This window comes from Protopterus annectens, chromosome 2.part2, assembly GCF_019279795.1.
Source record: "Protopterus annectens isolate FY-2018-M chromosome 2.part2, PAN1.0, whole genome shotgun sequence".
In the NCBI taxonomy this organism is placed as follows: Eukaryota; Metazoa; Chordata; order Ceratodontiformes; family Protopteridae; genus Protopterus; species Protopterus annectens.
The window spans coordinates 655,154,945-655,170,903 of record NC_056730.1 but is presented as its reverse complement, the minus strand read 5'-3'; the positions used below and the strand labels follow the sequence as shown (position 1 = coordinate 655,170,903).

The 15,959-nt window shown below is 41.7% G+C and overlaps 1 protein-coding gene across 1 annotated transcript in view; it reads left to right on the top strand.

Moving 5' to 3' along the window:
• The window catches only part of SPEF1 (sperm flagellar 1), a 516,028-nt gene extending 508,671 nt beyond the window's left edge, over positions 1-7,357 (top strand). Inside the window, exon 9 of the mRNA XM_044064457.1 lies at positions 5,109-7,357. Coding sequence (XP_043920392.1) covers positions 5,109-5,222 — 114 coding nt within the window. The 3' untranslated portion in view covers positions 5,223-7,357. The remainder of the gene's footprint in view (positions 1-5,108) is intronic.
• Positions 7,358-15,959: the final 8,602 nt, after the last annotated feature.

Below are 15,959 nucleotides of genomic sequence, written 5' to 3'. Positions count from 1 at the left end.
CCAGGACACAGTGTTTTTTAAAAGAGGTAATTGTCATACTAGTAAAATAGTATATTTGGCTAAGTGCAATTCCTGCCCGGGGTTTTATGTTGGGAAAACTGAGAGGGCTCTCAGGTCCAGGATATATGAGCATTTATAGATATTAAGAATTTAAAAGAAACTAATGCTCTATTCAGGCACAGTAAATCATGTGCCAGTTTTTCTGGATTTAGATTTGGTGTATTGGATATAATAGAAGTAAACCCCAGCGGCAGCAATTGGAAAAGCACTTTAAATAAAAGGGAATTGATGTGGCAACTTCGTTTAGCAGCCAACCTGTGTCCAGGATTGAATGATTTTATATCCATTTTGCCTGCTTTAAAAGAAAGAGCAGAAAGGGTTTGACTTTTAAATGTGTGTTTTTTAAAAAAACATGTTTCTATTGGATTATTCAGTTTTTATGGTATATGCCTTTATGGTATTAATTTATTCAAGGTATTTTTGCTGATTGGTGGGAATCTAACCTATCCTGTGTAATTGCAACATATTTAAATCACCTTGAATGTTTTTACATTGTTCTGATGAAGTCAATTTTATCTTGATGAAAGCGCTTAACCTGATAATAAATTTTGTGTCTACAAGTCCTGCTGGTGAACTTTGTTGGTTCTTTTTGATCACACTAAAACATCCCAAAGGATACTATTATGCAGTTCTTGGCATTTAGTTTTAGTCTATGGCTCTGATACCAATTTAAGAGACTGTCTTACTGGGACTAGAAACGGTCTGGAGTAGAACCCCATCCTCCTCATCCTCTTCTCCTGGTGTAAGCCATATTATTGCTGTGAAGACAAGCAACTGGCCCACCTCTGGAACTGCTTTGGTCTGGTGGGATTCATGGCACTACGATGAATGGCAGGAATTCTATTTTGTATGTTGACACAATCCAGTCCTTCAGCCATGCATCTGTAATAACGTCAAAACGTGACTTACAGACAAAAGGCCAGTTTTCCGCTTACTAGGTTTTTGACAGTGGATTAGTAAGGGATGTCTGCAAGAGTAATCTTTTTAAGGAATTAACCATGAGATACAGGATGATGATTTCCACTACCTATGCTCTTTTGCCTGCCCAGGTCTTGTTCCTCTCTCTCAAAGGCTATTCTAGAACTTTTCAGAACTGGTCTGTGTCCTGTAAAAAAAGCCACTGTCCTGTGTGAAAGTTCTTAACTTTACTTGAGTACAGGTGGGTGAAAAAAAAGCTGATTCACCATTTGGATAGTATTTCCCTTTTCAAAATGTTGTTTTAAATAGTATGAATGAAAAAAGTGGGAATGAAAGCCATTGTCTAAGGGATATTAAGAATATTTATGTATTTATTTTGCATTTGTTTACCGGGAAAGTCCAACTGGAAATAAAGCCCATTTTAAGAGGAGGTCCAGGGAGAAAAGCTCCACAACAGTTTACAGCAAAACACAATGAATATAAAACATGCAACATAGCCAATAATAATGTACAACAATATTGCTTACAAAAAATGTATAGGAATTATACAGTCTGCAGCTAGAGAGACTTACAATGAGTAAATTCTTCATAGTCAGGCTTAATGAGATTTACATTGAGAGGATTTTTTATATATAGTCAGGCTTACATAGATTTACATTGAGAGGAATATCCATAGTCATGATTAGATTGCATCAGTTGATGTTGTATAGGTTGAAGGGTATATTGTCTGAAAAATTAGAAGAGTCAGCACATCCATATACCTGAGTTAGGTTTCATCCATCCCAGGTAACTATCGTATTGACAACATACCCCGTAGAGTTGACTTAGGGACACACATGGACAGTAATCTAGTCTTTGACCATCACATGCCTACAGTTGTGAGGAAATAATTCTGTGTTGCGCTACTTATAAATAAAGGTATGGCATCTAAGTCTAAGGAATTCATTGTTCTACTGTATTTGGCATTCATCAGACCTATAAGAGTACAGTGTCCCCTTTGGTATGTACCTAACCAAGCATATCCAACATTTGGAATGTCCACAGAGGTTCCTCACTAAAAGAATACAAGGCATAAGTAAAATGTCCTGTACAGACCGCCTTAAGGCCCTATCCCTGTATTCTGTCTTCTACAGGCTTTTGAGGGGAGATCTATGCCTGGCATACAGGGCATCAGCAGACCCCACTCTGATGGACCTCCTGCATATCCACAAAACAAGCTACACCAGAATTACCCATTCTAAACACTTAAACCTTGCCTGAGATATAAAAAGGACCAGCTGGTGAGACAGGTATGTATCCCTGAGACTACCTCGTCTCTGGAATAGGCTCCCCATCCGTGTGAAGCAGAGTTCATCCCTAACTACATTACCATACTGTTTTTCCTTCCTCTCTGATATTTATCTTACTCAATATTTAATTTACCTTTATTTCTTAGTTTCATTCCATGACTGTATGCTATTTCTTCACTGTTTGTCTCCAATTCACCCTCTGTTACTAATCTATTGTATGCAATCATAATGTTTGTCTGTCAATAATTTAGTGTATGCAATCATAATGTTGTTTTATTTGCTACTGTTGTATTCTATATCCTGTATCATTGTAACATATTTCTTGTCTGTATGTGTTAAATGTGGAGCTTTTCTCCCTTGGCCTCCACTGATGAAGGGTCATTACCCAAAAGCGCTCATCTCTGGAAATATTTGTTTTGTTTGTTTTAATAAAGAAGGAAGAAACCTCAGCAGTGTCCTACCATTCTTGTTTCTTGGGCCTCCACTGAAAATGGGTCCTTCTGGCCCAGTGGACTACCCCGGTAATCAAATGCAATAAATAAATAAAAAATAAAATAAATAACCCAATTCAAGTGCAAGTTGGATGGGGAACAGAAAATTCATCCCTGGTTTGGAAGCTTTGTCTCTAATGGACACAGGCAACCTGTAAGTGTTTAATCTCCCAAGCCCCTGCTTACACTTTTCAAAGGTATCAGAACTTGTCAGAGATTTGTGTTGTTAGTGTAGTAAACACCTATGAACCTATAACACTAGCCTCAAATTTGTTTGAATAGTGGCAATGTTATGGGAAGGTTTAAAAAAAATCTTTTAAGATCACCAGCCATACCCACTCTTCTATTGAAGTAGTTCCTTTTGCCAAACTTCTTGGGGTTACCATTGATAAACACCTGAAATTCAATACTCATGTACAACTAAATATTAAAAAAACACATCAGAAGCTCGGTATGCTATACAGAAATGCACACTTTCTCTCCACAGCTACAAGACAAACCCTCGCCTCCACCTACCGTCTCCCATCTCTATTATATGGTGCTCCACTCCTAACCAACCTCTCAGCTTCCACCTCCTCTAAACTAGAAATCTGCTACAACAAAATCGCCAAATTTACCACTAAATCCTCTCACCCCACCCACCATTGCACCCCTCTCCGCAGCCTTCAGTGGCTAGAACTTCCTAATCATCTTAACTTTCTTCAACTAACTACTGCCCACAAACTAATCTTTAAACCCAATGCTTGCCCTGCTCTAACTCATATCTTGCCTTCCTACACATCACTCAGACCCCTAAGATCAGCCCACCAAAATCTACTTTCAGTACACAAACCTAAACGACCCCCAGGCCAATCTCTCCTTTCTTATTCTATAGCAAAAAAATGGAACTCTCTCCCTCCCCTGATAAGAAACACTACAGACTCTGAACACTTCAAATCCCTACTCCACACCCACCTTTCCCTAAAATGGAAATGTAATTGTATTCTTCCCACCTAAATCCCACTAATTGTCTTCCAGACCTGACCTCATCAAAACCCCTCTACTTCCTGCTGTTCACTCCTCCCCACCCTCAGCTTCTAATAACAAATTCCCTTCTATATACACTCTTCATAAATGCTGTACATTTGTTCCCTCTCCTCTCTCTGCAAATAACTCTTCCTACTATTCAACCCTTTGACCTTGAATTGAAAGGGAATCCTCCTCTAGCTCTTCTTCTTTTCCTATACCTGTCTTTTCTAAGCAATTTGTACCAATGTGTTATTCCTAGCTTACCTGTTTATTTGTTGTTGTATAAATTCATTGCTTGCTTATTTAATTGTTTATCTGTGTAATTGTTTTTAATGTGGAGCTTTTTACCTGTTTAATTGTTATGTATAATTTTCATTGCTTGCTTGTTTTAATAGTTTTATCTGTGAAATTGTTTTTAATGTGGAGCTTTTCTCCCCGGGCCTCCACTGAAAATGGGCCCTTTGAGCCCAGTGGACCTCCCTGGTTATCAAACTGGAAATAAATAAATAAAAACCTTCCCATAACACTGCCGCTACAAAAGACAGATTCAGACACACAAACACACTGCAAACTCTACATCGATCACCTTACCTAACCCCAACTTGAAATCTTAAATACACTGACTCGCACACAAATATACAAAACCTATCTGCGATTCTAGCCTTAATAGTCAAACACATGTGCAAACACTCTCACCCCCCCAAACCTCACCACTTTTCTTGAAAAAACATTTTGATCATTCAGCTAGCTATACATTCAGCATTATACACCACCACTAACATTTGTCGACAAAATGCAGGCGAGGCATATAAATATATATGGTTTACATGCATATATATATATATACATACACACACACATACACACGCGTGTGTGTGTGTGTGTGTGTGTGTGTGTGTGTGTGTGTGTGTGTGTGTGTGTGTGTGTGTGTGTGTGTGTGTGTGTGTGTGTGTGTGTGTGTGTGTGTGTGTGTGTGTTTAAAATATATAGGAATTTCTTCCCACTTATGTCAGAGTAACTTTTTTGGTGCAAGATCTTTGTTCTCCTACACAAGAAAGAGACAGCTGTAGACAAAATGGCTAGACCAATTCAACACTGTTGGTGAGTAAACCTTAACATAGTTTACTGTTATAGCAACCTCTCCTCAAAGATGTATTGCTGTGATGAGTGTCTCACACAGCTGTGCTTTCAAAGACAGGAAACCTGTTAACAATTTGAATATAAAATAAGGAGAAGCTGATTAAATTTTTTGAAAATATTCTGTTTTTTCTGAATTGTTTAAAATTCTTTTGAACATTCCAGTGACTGCAGTGGCCTCTTATGGTATTCCATTTTCTTGCAGATACTGCAGGCAAAAGTACAAAGACTTGAACAACTTGTCCAGCTGAAGGATACACGCATTGAAGAACTTTCTAAACGTATACAGCAGATGGAAAAGAATCACATTGTCCACTAAAGAGAATGCAGGACTTTTGCTCTTCAGCCATGACATTGCAAAAAATTATTCTCACCAACATTTGGTGGTTTATATATGCTTTTCTCTGCTAAGTCTCCAAATAGAGTCCAAGTGAATTATTTATATTATTCCCAAGACTTTATTTTCCAAACCATTTATAATCTCTAGAATTACTGATTGAAGAACTCACAAATGAATATGTGCCTTTTTATGAACAAATATTGTAATGCATCGCGCCTAAATGCTGCTCCTCAATCAATGAAAGTGGAACCTGTGTTAGAAGCATCATATGTCATCACAAATAAATCAGAATTGTGTTTTTGTTGTATTGAAAAAGGCTTTGCATCACAATGACAGACAGAGATTAGAAGAGCTACAAAATGGCTAAAAAATGAACAAACATAATTTCCATGGGAGCAAAGCCCCCAGTATCTCCTCCTATCTAATTATAATGAACAGTAAACCTAGGCAAAAACCCTTGATTTCACTTATCTTTTTAGCTATTTTTATAGCTAGTCAGATCTCAGTTCGTCAGTCATAATAATTTGCGCTAAGAAAGAAGCTTACTTCTAATGTACTTAAATAGGTAATCTATAGCCTGCTTGCTCCTGAGGAAATGCTAGATGTTCATCACAAGGATCACTGCAGCAGGAGATGCGTAACATGAATAAAATAGCAGAAGGCTGTTGTCTGTCACCCATCTTTACTTTTTTAGCAGTTGGTGGTCTGTGGGAGTATGAAAATGTAGACTTTTTTATACTGTATCTTCTAGGGGGATCACAACTATGAAACAGTGCATTGTGCATCTTATTTCTTTTTGCTCTTTGTTGTGAATGGTTGCTCCAGTTTGCTTTACAAGTTCAATGATAATTTGTTTGGCCTTGATCTTTCACAGTATCGAGTACAATCTTTTCATTATATTTTGTTAAGGTTTATAAATATAAAATTGGATTGTTAACAATTTTGTACTTATTTTAATGTTGTTTGAATACAGAATTAACAGCAAGTATTCTCAATGACTTCATAATCCTCCTGAAGACTTTCAGCTTAAAAAAAATATATTGACAACTGTTGAATGTTGTGCTACTTTCAGTAAGAAGATTGTAGCTTGAAAACAAGAAACCTTCATAATCTTGAGAAGCATAATTAATCTTCTTCTCTTCTTGTTAATATTGGTCAAAAAGCTGAAATAAAATTAAACAGCTTTCTAAATTAAAATATGTCAAAGAGACAAAGGCAAATGGTGAGTCTCTGGACATAATGTCTATAAACATAAAATAATGGGTCCCATTTTGTTTGGTTTACAAATCTGTTTTCCTTTGTGAGATTATTTTTCCTACAAATGTTTGAGTGAAAACTTATTCACCAACTCTGAAAGAGGCAGTCCATTCAAAATCCCCTGCACCCTACTATCACACCCTCATTAGGAGGATTCCAGGAAAGGGAGCTGCCGTGTGGCAAGCTGCTTCATTACCATTTGTGGCAGCCAGACTGGTGCCTGAGTTTAGATTGGTCTGGATTGTACAAAGATTATCTATTGACCCTGGATACTAGTGCCCAGGCATCTCATGTGAGACTTCAGTCTGATGACATTGTACAAAACACAGACAATGGCAGCTTTACATGAGAATTATTTGGGGTTGTCACCAAAGCTTTTGATCTTGCTGATCATGTTCTTCTTATGGATAAACCCACATAAATTGGCATTAATACAGATGGTGTACCTCATCTTTCAAAATTTCGTTTCAGACAGGCACTTAAGACTCAAACTAAGAGCCGCTACTTCAGATACAAATCTTTTGAATAAAAGGTTTCCACAAAAGTTAATTCTAGTCCCCATGTTAGTCTTTATTTTTATTAACAAACTGCTTTGCCAACTGCCCTAAGTATCTCTCAACCTGTTGGCAGATGACATGCTCATCCGCAGGTGAAGCCATTCTCTCTGAGAAGTCCAGTTCCAACTTCGATCAGACCTACACATAACCCACCAGTGTCTAATTAACAGCAGCCTCATACTTGTTGATCAAAATCCAAAAACATACTCCCTGACTAACCTATTTCAGGCCTACAAAACTCCACCATTGAAAACTATATCTTTCAAATACCTCAGCCTTTGGCTGAATAGGTTACTTCCATACTGACATTTAAAAATAGAACCAAATTTGTCTTCCTCTTTTTCTGGACAAGGAAAAGTTATCTATCTCCTCCTCTGTCAAAGTTACCATAGGAAAGGTAATGCTTTTCCCCCAACGTGAATACAGTCTCTCCATCACTGCTTCCTTTTCCAAAAAGAATGTTTCGACTTTACAAACCATCTCTAATGCCATCTGCCACTTTAGCATTAATCCCCATCTCAGGAGCACCAGTATTCCCATTATGCAATGAGCTGGCCTTCTTCTTAGCAGTCAGCTCTTTAAACTACTAAATTGTCAGACCTTTTCACCCCTGTCAGCCAAGTTCAAGCTAATTACAGTGGTTATGCTTAAGCTACTGCTTAAGCAATGTACAGTAATGAATAAATAACCAGAAAATAAATATGAAAACAGGCATTAATTTGCTAGAAGCAATTCCTGCTAAACTTAGCAAATATGTTACAGAAGTGCAACAATTTATAAAAAAAAAACTTTCATTGATAATAAAATATTATAACACTGAAAAAATAACATTTGCAATGCAAATATCACTGTTATATTCTTAAAATTATTACAGCTGCCAAACTCAAAAAGACGAAAGTCTAAAAGGCAGCATAAAATAATGTCCCAGTGTTTAAACCAAGTAATGAATTTCATTCAAAAATTGCATTAGACCTTCCAAGCACTAACTGCAAGCAGCAAAATCACAAAATCATGTACCCCAAAGTGCAAACATAGTTCATCAAACTGAGCTGTCCATAGAATGAATCAATAAACAAACCTTCATTCTTTATTCTATAAAATAAGATAGCAAGAACCTTTTAACAGTTTTAACAAAACTGCTTACACTCCATTGCCACACTCCTGCTCTAACCACAGCTGGGAATACATGCTGCAAACACCCAAACCATGCCTTCCTCCTTCCTTCATCATTCCATGGCTCAGTAAAAATATCATGGGGCACAAATGAAACATTACTGTAAGCAGCAAAATATCACCCAGTCACATTATTTTTAAAAATCCAAGCCAGGCAGCAGAAGTTAAAGCAAATCCTTAGTGAAAAACCTTAAAAAAGTGTAGCACTGTCTGCATTCTGGCAGCCTCCTGCTGCCATTGTTGGGAGTGAAACTTCGCAGAGCCAAGTTCCATGAAAAAAAAATCTCTTCTTATAATGTTAAGACACTATTCACAAAGATTTCCCATCTCACAACCTGCAGAACTAACTTTCAGTATAATAAATATGCCTTTTCTTCTACTGCTCCCTCTCTTTGGTAATCTTTCTTTACTCACCTGAAAGAAAGTAATAACTATTCCATATTGAGAAGGAAACTTAAAACATACCTGCTAAACGAAGACCAGTGTACATGCTTTTCCAACTGCCGTGTCTCCTAACTTCTCTGCCATTCCTTCTTTCTCTACCCAGCCTGACTGTATTCCTCCTCCTCCTCCCTGTCTTCTCACTGTTTTTTTAAATACATTCTACATAATGTAAATACTTTACATTTTTGAATGTATCTTCCAGATGTATGGTGTAATACTTTATGCTCTTTAATATTAAGTTAAAATGTGTTGTTCTTGTGTCATTCTCTTAATTGCCGTAACATTTTTGTATTAAGTATGAAATCCTTTCACCTGGGCTGTGGCTGAAATTGGTCAGTTTTAATCAGTGCATTATCCCAATAAACAAATACAAAATAAAAAAAAAAACTGATCCATGGCAGAGTTGTCCTCCAAGCAGTGTAAATATTGGCTCTAGATGATAGAATGATAGACACTGGGCAGGATTCACGAAGGCTTGCACGGAGTGTAAGAGATGTGTAACACTCCATGCAAGCCTCGCGATCCAGGAACAGCCCTAAACTCCGTGTAAGAGACCAGCTAAAACGTCTCTTACACGGACTGGGTGTGGATATGCTAAATACCTCACTTGCAGCTGAAGGGTATGCAAATGAGGTATATTAGCGATCCATGAAGCAGAAACCAGCCCGTGTAAGAGACGTTTTAGCTGCAGAAATGTACTCAGTTGACAACTGAGTACGTTTCTGCAAAAATCACAATGGAGCCATGTCAGCTCCAAATAAAGGGTGCATATGTGTCAGGCAGCATGCCAATAGCCAAATATGTGGCCATTGGCAAGGTAGCCTGATGCAAAAATTATAAAAATATATATATATTTTTTTGCCGAAGTTTAAATGCAGCGCAGCCCCGCGCAAACGGGTTGCGCTGTATAAAACATAAAAATGAAGGTTATAAACCCACAAATGTGGGTTTTATGCAATACATGGAATGACAATGAAGGGACCAGCAGACCAAAAACAACATGGCCACCGTGTAGTGGTTGCTAAGGGGGAAGCTGAGTCTAAGACATGTAACTAAGCATTAGTAGGCAATCTGATGTAAATGAGGGTTAGGATACTGAATCCCACAGTCACATAGCAAATGAGCACAGTCTGAGTAGTGTAAGAGATACATAAGGGGAGGAATAGAGTAGGAGATAGGTGACATCACAGGGGGGAATGGTAGAAAGAAATGCAGTTCATTGGAGGTCAGTGTAACATGACAGATGACAGACACAGATCAGGGAAAGAGGAGTGCCACAAGATAAGTCTGGGAAAGTCAAGAAATGGAAGGTGTACACTGTTACTTACACCAAAGTTTCTTGCTGGGCATGCATGCGCACGTGTGCGCGCCATGAAGCGCGAGCAGGGCAGTGTGCGTGCGTGTAAGGCAGACTGAGCATGTGGGAGCGTGTTGGCAGACTTGTAAGACTGTTTGCACTGGTGTGCGAGCGTTTTAACCCGAATAGGCAGATCCTGAACAGTGTAAGCATGTGTGCGTGCGTGTAAGCCACTGTGAGCGCGTTTCTGCTGGTATGCACGCTGCTCCCCCCTGAGGAAACAGAAAGGAAAAAGGAAGCAACAGAATTAGTAGGAAGCTAGCAGGGAATACTGCTGGAGCTAGCAGGTGAAAACAATTAGAAACAGGCAATTACACAGGCAGAATAGTAGCCCAGCCCAGCACTTAAAACTCTGCAAACAGCAGTGCAGGATGTTTCTCTCAAGAGACACTGCAAGACAGGAGTAAGCTAATAAAAGTGAAAACTGAAAAAGCTTCACTCACAGCAGAAATGTTAGGGGCTGCCATAGCTGTCATAATGAGACATAGGCAACTTGCTGAGGGTGGTGACAATGCAGATGGTGCCAGACAACCCACAGTGAGGAGACGGAGAAGAGTGTACAGGCCCCGGGTCACCTACCATGGGTTACATGAGCTGGAGATAGTAGAGCGCTATAGAGTGGACAGAGAGCTCCTGCAGCAAATAGTTGAGCTGTGCAGGCCATGCCTCACACACAGAACCAACAGAGGGGAACCCATCCCAGTGGAAACCAAGGTATGTGTTGGCCTAAGAATACTAGCAACAGGTACCTTCCAGAGACCAACTGGTGATATGATGGGGATATCACAGGCATCAGCCTCCAGGGTACTGCACCAGTTCCTGGATGCCATATCAGCACATGTCGGTGATCATGTATATTTCCCCAATGCCCGTGAGGTATTGGCCAGCAATATGCGTCTCTTCCAGCAAATAGTGGAATACCCTGAGGTAGTGGGTGCAATAGACTGCACGCACATATGCATCAAAGCACCAGCCGGTGAGCGGGGTAGGGCCTACATTAACCGCAAGGGCTTCCCCTCCATCAACTTCCAGGTTGAGTGTGATGCCCAGGGCATAATAATGAATGTGTGTGCTGGCTGCCCTGGGAGCTACCATGATTCCCACATCTGGCATTTGACGCAGCTGTACCAGACATTTGCCAATGGGGACATCCCTCATGGACACCTAGTGGGGGATGCAGGTTATGCACTGGAGCCGTGGCTAATGACACCCATCAGAAACGCACACACACCTGAACAGGAATGCCATAATGAGGCACACGCACAAACACGTAATGTAATAGAGCGTGTGTTTGGGCTGCTCAAGTCACGGTTCCGGTGTCTGGACACATCTGGTGGAGCCTTGCAGTACACACCAACTACATGTACCCAAATTGTCATGGTATGTGCTATGCTACATAATATGATCTTGCAAAAACAGCTGCAGCAGGACCAGCATAGGGCTGGACCAAACAGCCCCCCACCATTGCCAAGGCCATCACAGGCAGGGCGTGACCCGGAGGAGGAACAACCTGAGCCTGCCCCAGTAGGCAGAAGGAGGCATGCCCAGTATGCCCTGGCCTTGGCAAAGAGGCAACGCATAGCACATACACTGGCTCAGTAGGAACCCTGGGAATGATACCCCCTCTGACTCACTCAAATAATAACAGGGATGCCTAAAATGACATGACCTGCTCACAAACATGTACAGGGAGTGTAATATGCACATCCAACAGAGGCAGCCCTGCAGCACCACCTGAGGCATGAATGCCATGTGTTAAGTAATGTAACACCATGTACGATATGCACACCTGAGGACCCTGACTAACATCCACCCTCACCAAGCATGAAGCCACAAAATGACGATGGGATGATCAATTGCAATAACTGGCTGAAGTAATGCAGTTAGTCAAAGGGGAGCCAATGTGTTTCAGCCTGGGAAGACATGCGGAGCATGACATGATGCACCACCTGCTAGGGGTGGTGTGCACCTATCAGTCCAGGCCCCATGGATACTGGCAAAGGCTGTCAGTACCCACAGCATGCCCTAAATAGGTAAGTCTCAAAACACAAACCCACCTTCATAGGTACCACAAGGGATAGGAACCTAGATGTAATGCCACCCAATGCTAGAAGTCTAAACAGCAAGATGTGTGCAGTGTAAACGCACACAGTATGGAGAATGTAGATATCAGTCCTGTAATAGAAAACTCGGTCAAGGCTCACATCAGCACCCTAACACTACCAGGTTATACCTCATACTGTGCTGTACAGCCGCAAAACATGGAACAAGCTACAAAAGGAGGGTGACTAGCAATAAATGTCAAGGATAACCACACCCCCATGTTGGTACCACAACAAGAAGCAGCATGGGTTAGCCATGGTCAAATATCAATGGCTAAAACCGCCTCCCAGTATATAGCCTGCTGCAGACTACTGTCCTAATACCAGGAACTGCACCTGGCCTATGTTGGAATACATGAATATATCAAGCCCCCCAAACCACATTATATTGCTTGACTGAAAATACCCAGACATACACTGGGAGCATTATACTAGCACCAACACAGTAGGAGAAAAGTTCCCAGAATCCATAAACCAAAATGCCCAGGAACAGCATACCACTCCCACAAGAGGGGTAAGCATACTGGATGTGATAATCAGCAACATGTGTACTGGATGGCAAGATGAGAAGTGTATCCCTCACTGGTAGGACAAGACCATAGCGTAATCACACTGGATATACACATCCTGACCAGAGTCCCTGGCCAGAATACCACAGTGAAAAACATGTGTAAAGCATAGGTTGCACCCCTCCAAACCGATGTGGAATCCACAAAAGGCCCTGTGCAAGTGCAGAATATGGGACACACCGCAGAACATGTTATACAGGCATTCCATGAACACAGCCAGGAATGCTTGGAGTATGCAATCACAAATAACAACAAGACACAATGCCATACACACAGGCATCTGGCATGCTGGACTCCAGCCATTACCAAACCATGCAAGAGAATGAGGAAGCTACTACATGATAGAGCAAACATAAAAAGGGAAGTAATCACTGATCAGTAGTATGGCAATAAAATATGTCCACACATACAATCTACTAAGGCCAGCCACAACAAGTAGAGTCTGTGAATCCAGAGGCAATGTGACACCTGGCCCAAGTACACAGACAACCCACAACTCCCCCCAATAAATACAAATATATGTGAGAGATGCAACCATGTATCCAAACCGGAGGCTGAGCTCCCCCAATTCAGCACTGTCAAAACTAGTCCTGAGGAGAAGGTAACCACATACACCACAAACCCAGTCCCACATAGACCTATCACAACTGTAAACCGAACACATAAACACATAAAAACATTCCCGGAGGCCCTAATTACAAACACACCACACCAACAGAAGCCTCCAAAGCAGATCCCAAGCAACCACAACCTCCAAACATAGCACATGCAACACATAGTACACAAATCTGGTGTGCCAAACAGTCACAGGCCAGAAGGAGAAACAACATGCCTGATACAGTTGTAATAGGTGTCTGTATAGGCAGACACACTGCTGTCACACTCACCAGACTGAACAAGGGAAAGGGTGCAGTAAGCTGCCTGTAGGCTGCCACAATATGCCACATAACACAAGTACGCAGGTCACCCCAAAGCAAGCAGAAATATGATGCACTCATTGTCCATGATGGTGTGAATGACCTGAGATGTACCTCTCTGGACTACATGAAAAGAGACATGGATGAGCTCTCTGAGTATGTATCCAGGCCGGTATGACACTGGCCGTTTGCAGCATTCAACCTTCACCAAGAATGATGCCACAGTACAAACACAGAATGATCATCTTTAACAGGTGGCACAGTTACAGCTGTCAGTCCAAGAGGGTCTAATGTCTGTCTGCTTGAGATGTCATGCATGACAAGTCATGCTGCTGCTGTTCCAGGGATGGCTTGCACCTGTTACCCCTGGGCGTCTGGATACTGGATAAGGCCTTTGCCACCTCCATAGAGCCATATGTTGCTGAGGTAACAGCCATCATCTGCAAAGCAAAACACACAGCAGCAAAGGTATGTGATGGTGTCCTGGGCTGAGGCCAACATGGACTCCAAGAATAATGGAATGCCAAATCACACTACTGCCCAATGTCAGCCTTACCACAGATTATGTACCCAAAGAGCAGTGTACAACAACAGTGGTCCCTCACAACAAAGGAGTTGCCTGAATGGATACTGCAAACTACCACCCCAGGATCCTGACAAGCTTGGTCTGCACAGCTATGGAAAGGATCAGTATGTCCCGCAGACATAAAGCTATCGTGGACCTACTGATACCGGACCCTACACAGTGTGGCTGTCGTAACTGCAGATCCTGCCCCTAAACATGTTTGACCCATTTGAAACAGTCATCAAGGTCATTGATGAGGGCAATGTGGTCCACACAGCGTAGCTGGACCGTGCATATGCTTCCAGACAATACCCTACGAGTTCAGTATGGATATGTTCACCAGCTTAAATATATACCCCTTTGTCAGTAGAGGGGTTGCAAACCAGACCAAGGACAGAACTGACATGGTCAGACATGCTGCATCCATGTCAGACTGCAAAGCAGATATGAGTGGCATCCCACAAGGCTTGGTCCTGGGACCCCCCCCTTCCGTATATATGTCCCATAGGTACAGGCCAACATGGAAGGACTGTGACTGAACATGTATGCAGAGGAGTACAAACAGCCCACCATATCCGACCCCCAACTGACACAAGCAACCCACAAAAGGGCCACCTAGAAACAGACAACTGGAGCCATAGCCATGTCAGCAAGCTAATTGCAGAACTGTGTATAGACAACCACCATGGATACACAGTAAGTGCCCACAAATTAACACACAGGTGTTAACCCATTACGTACCTAACATGTAATGAGAGACCTGGTGACACAAGGTGATAGATATCCTGCACTGGACAAACATGTGGCTGTAGTGTTCGCAGAAACATACTATATACCCACCCAATCGTGAAGGTTGTCAGATGTAGATAAGGGGAGGTCACTGTGGCTCTGCAGTCGTCCTTCATCAGTGTCACAATTGACTACAATAGCCCCTGTGGGATATACCTCAGCAGACACCTCCATCAACTGTAAAGTCTACAACAGTACACCACCAGGAGTAGCAAAGAGCATGAACAGATGCCATGTGTTGCCTGAGTAAACAAACTGCAGCTCCACACACTGCCATACTGCCCAGCCAGAGGCAAGCTGTGCCTGATGTATGAAGCCATGTCCAAGCTGGAATCAATGAACATGCTGCATCTTGTACAATCTGAATGGCAGTGAGCTATGCACATGAGAGACCTGAACCCCAGCACTGACATACATAGGACAAGCTGTACAGAATGATCCATAACACAGAAGGCACCCCCCACTCTTGAGTAAACTCCCAGTACAGGTTGGCCAGAGAGTAACCTATCGACACCCCTCAAGAGGAATCCCGCTGAGTGGATGGGAGATGGTAGGTTAACCCTGGGTATCACTGTTATGTCAGAGGTAGACGGAGGCACAGTATACTAACCATGACATATGTCATGGCAAATTCCAGTTACAATGTGTGTCGAAGGACAAACACACCCTGTGACTAGCATCAGAAATGGCCTAGGGAATATCGCTAGTGTTTGCCAATGTCCACCTATGTTGTGGAATACACTACCAATGTTGGACAAGCCTGGTGTAGGTAGTCCATATCTGAACATAATGCAACATGGTCATATGTGCACAACTGGCCCCTACACAGTCTGTTGTGCTCACTATGAAGATGTCAAGCAGTGATAGGGCTAAAGCCCATGATACTGTCCACCATAGTGAAAGTACTGAACAGTATACTATGCGGTACTACAGTGTTAGGTCATTATGAAAGGATGTTGACAACTGTATGCAAAGTATCCCATGCA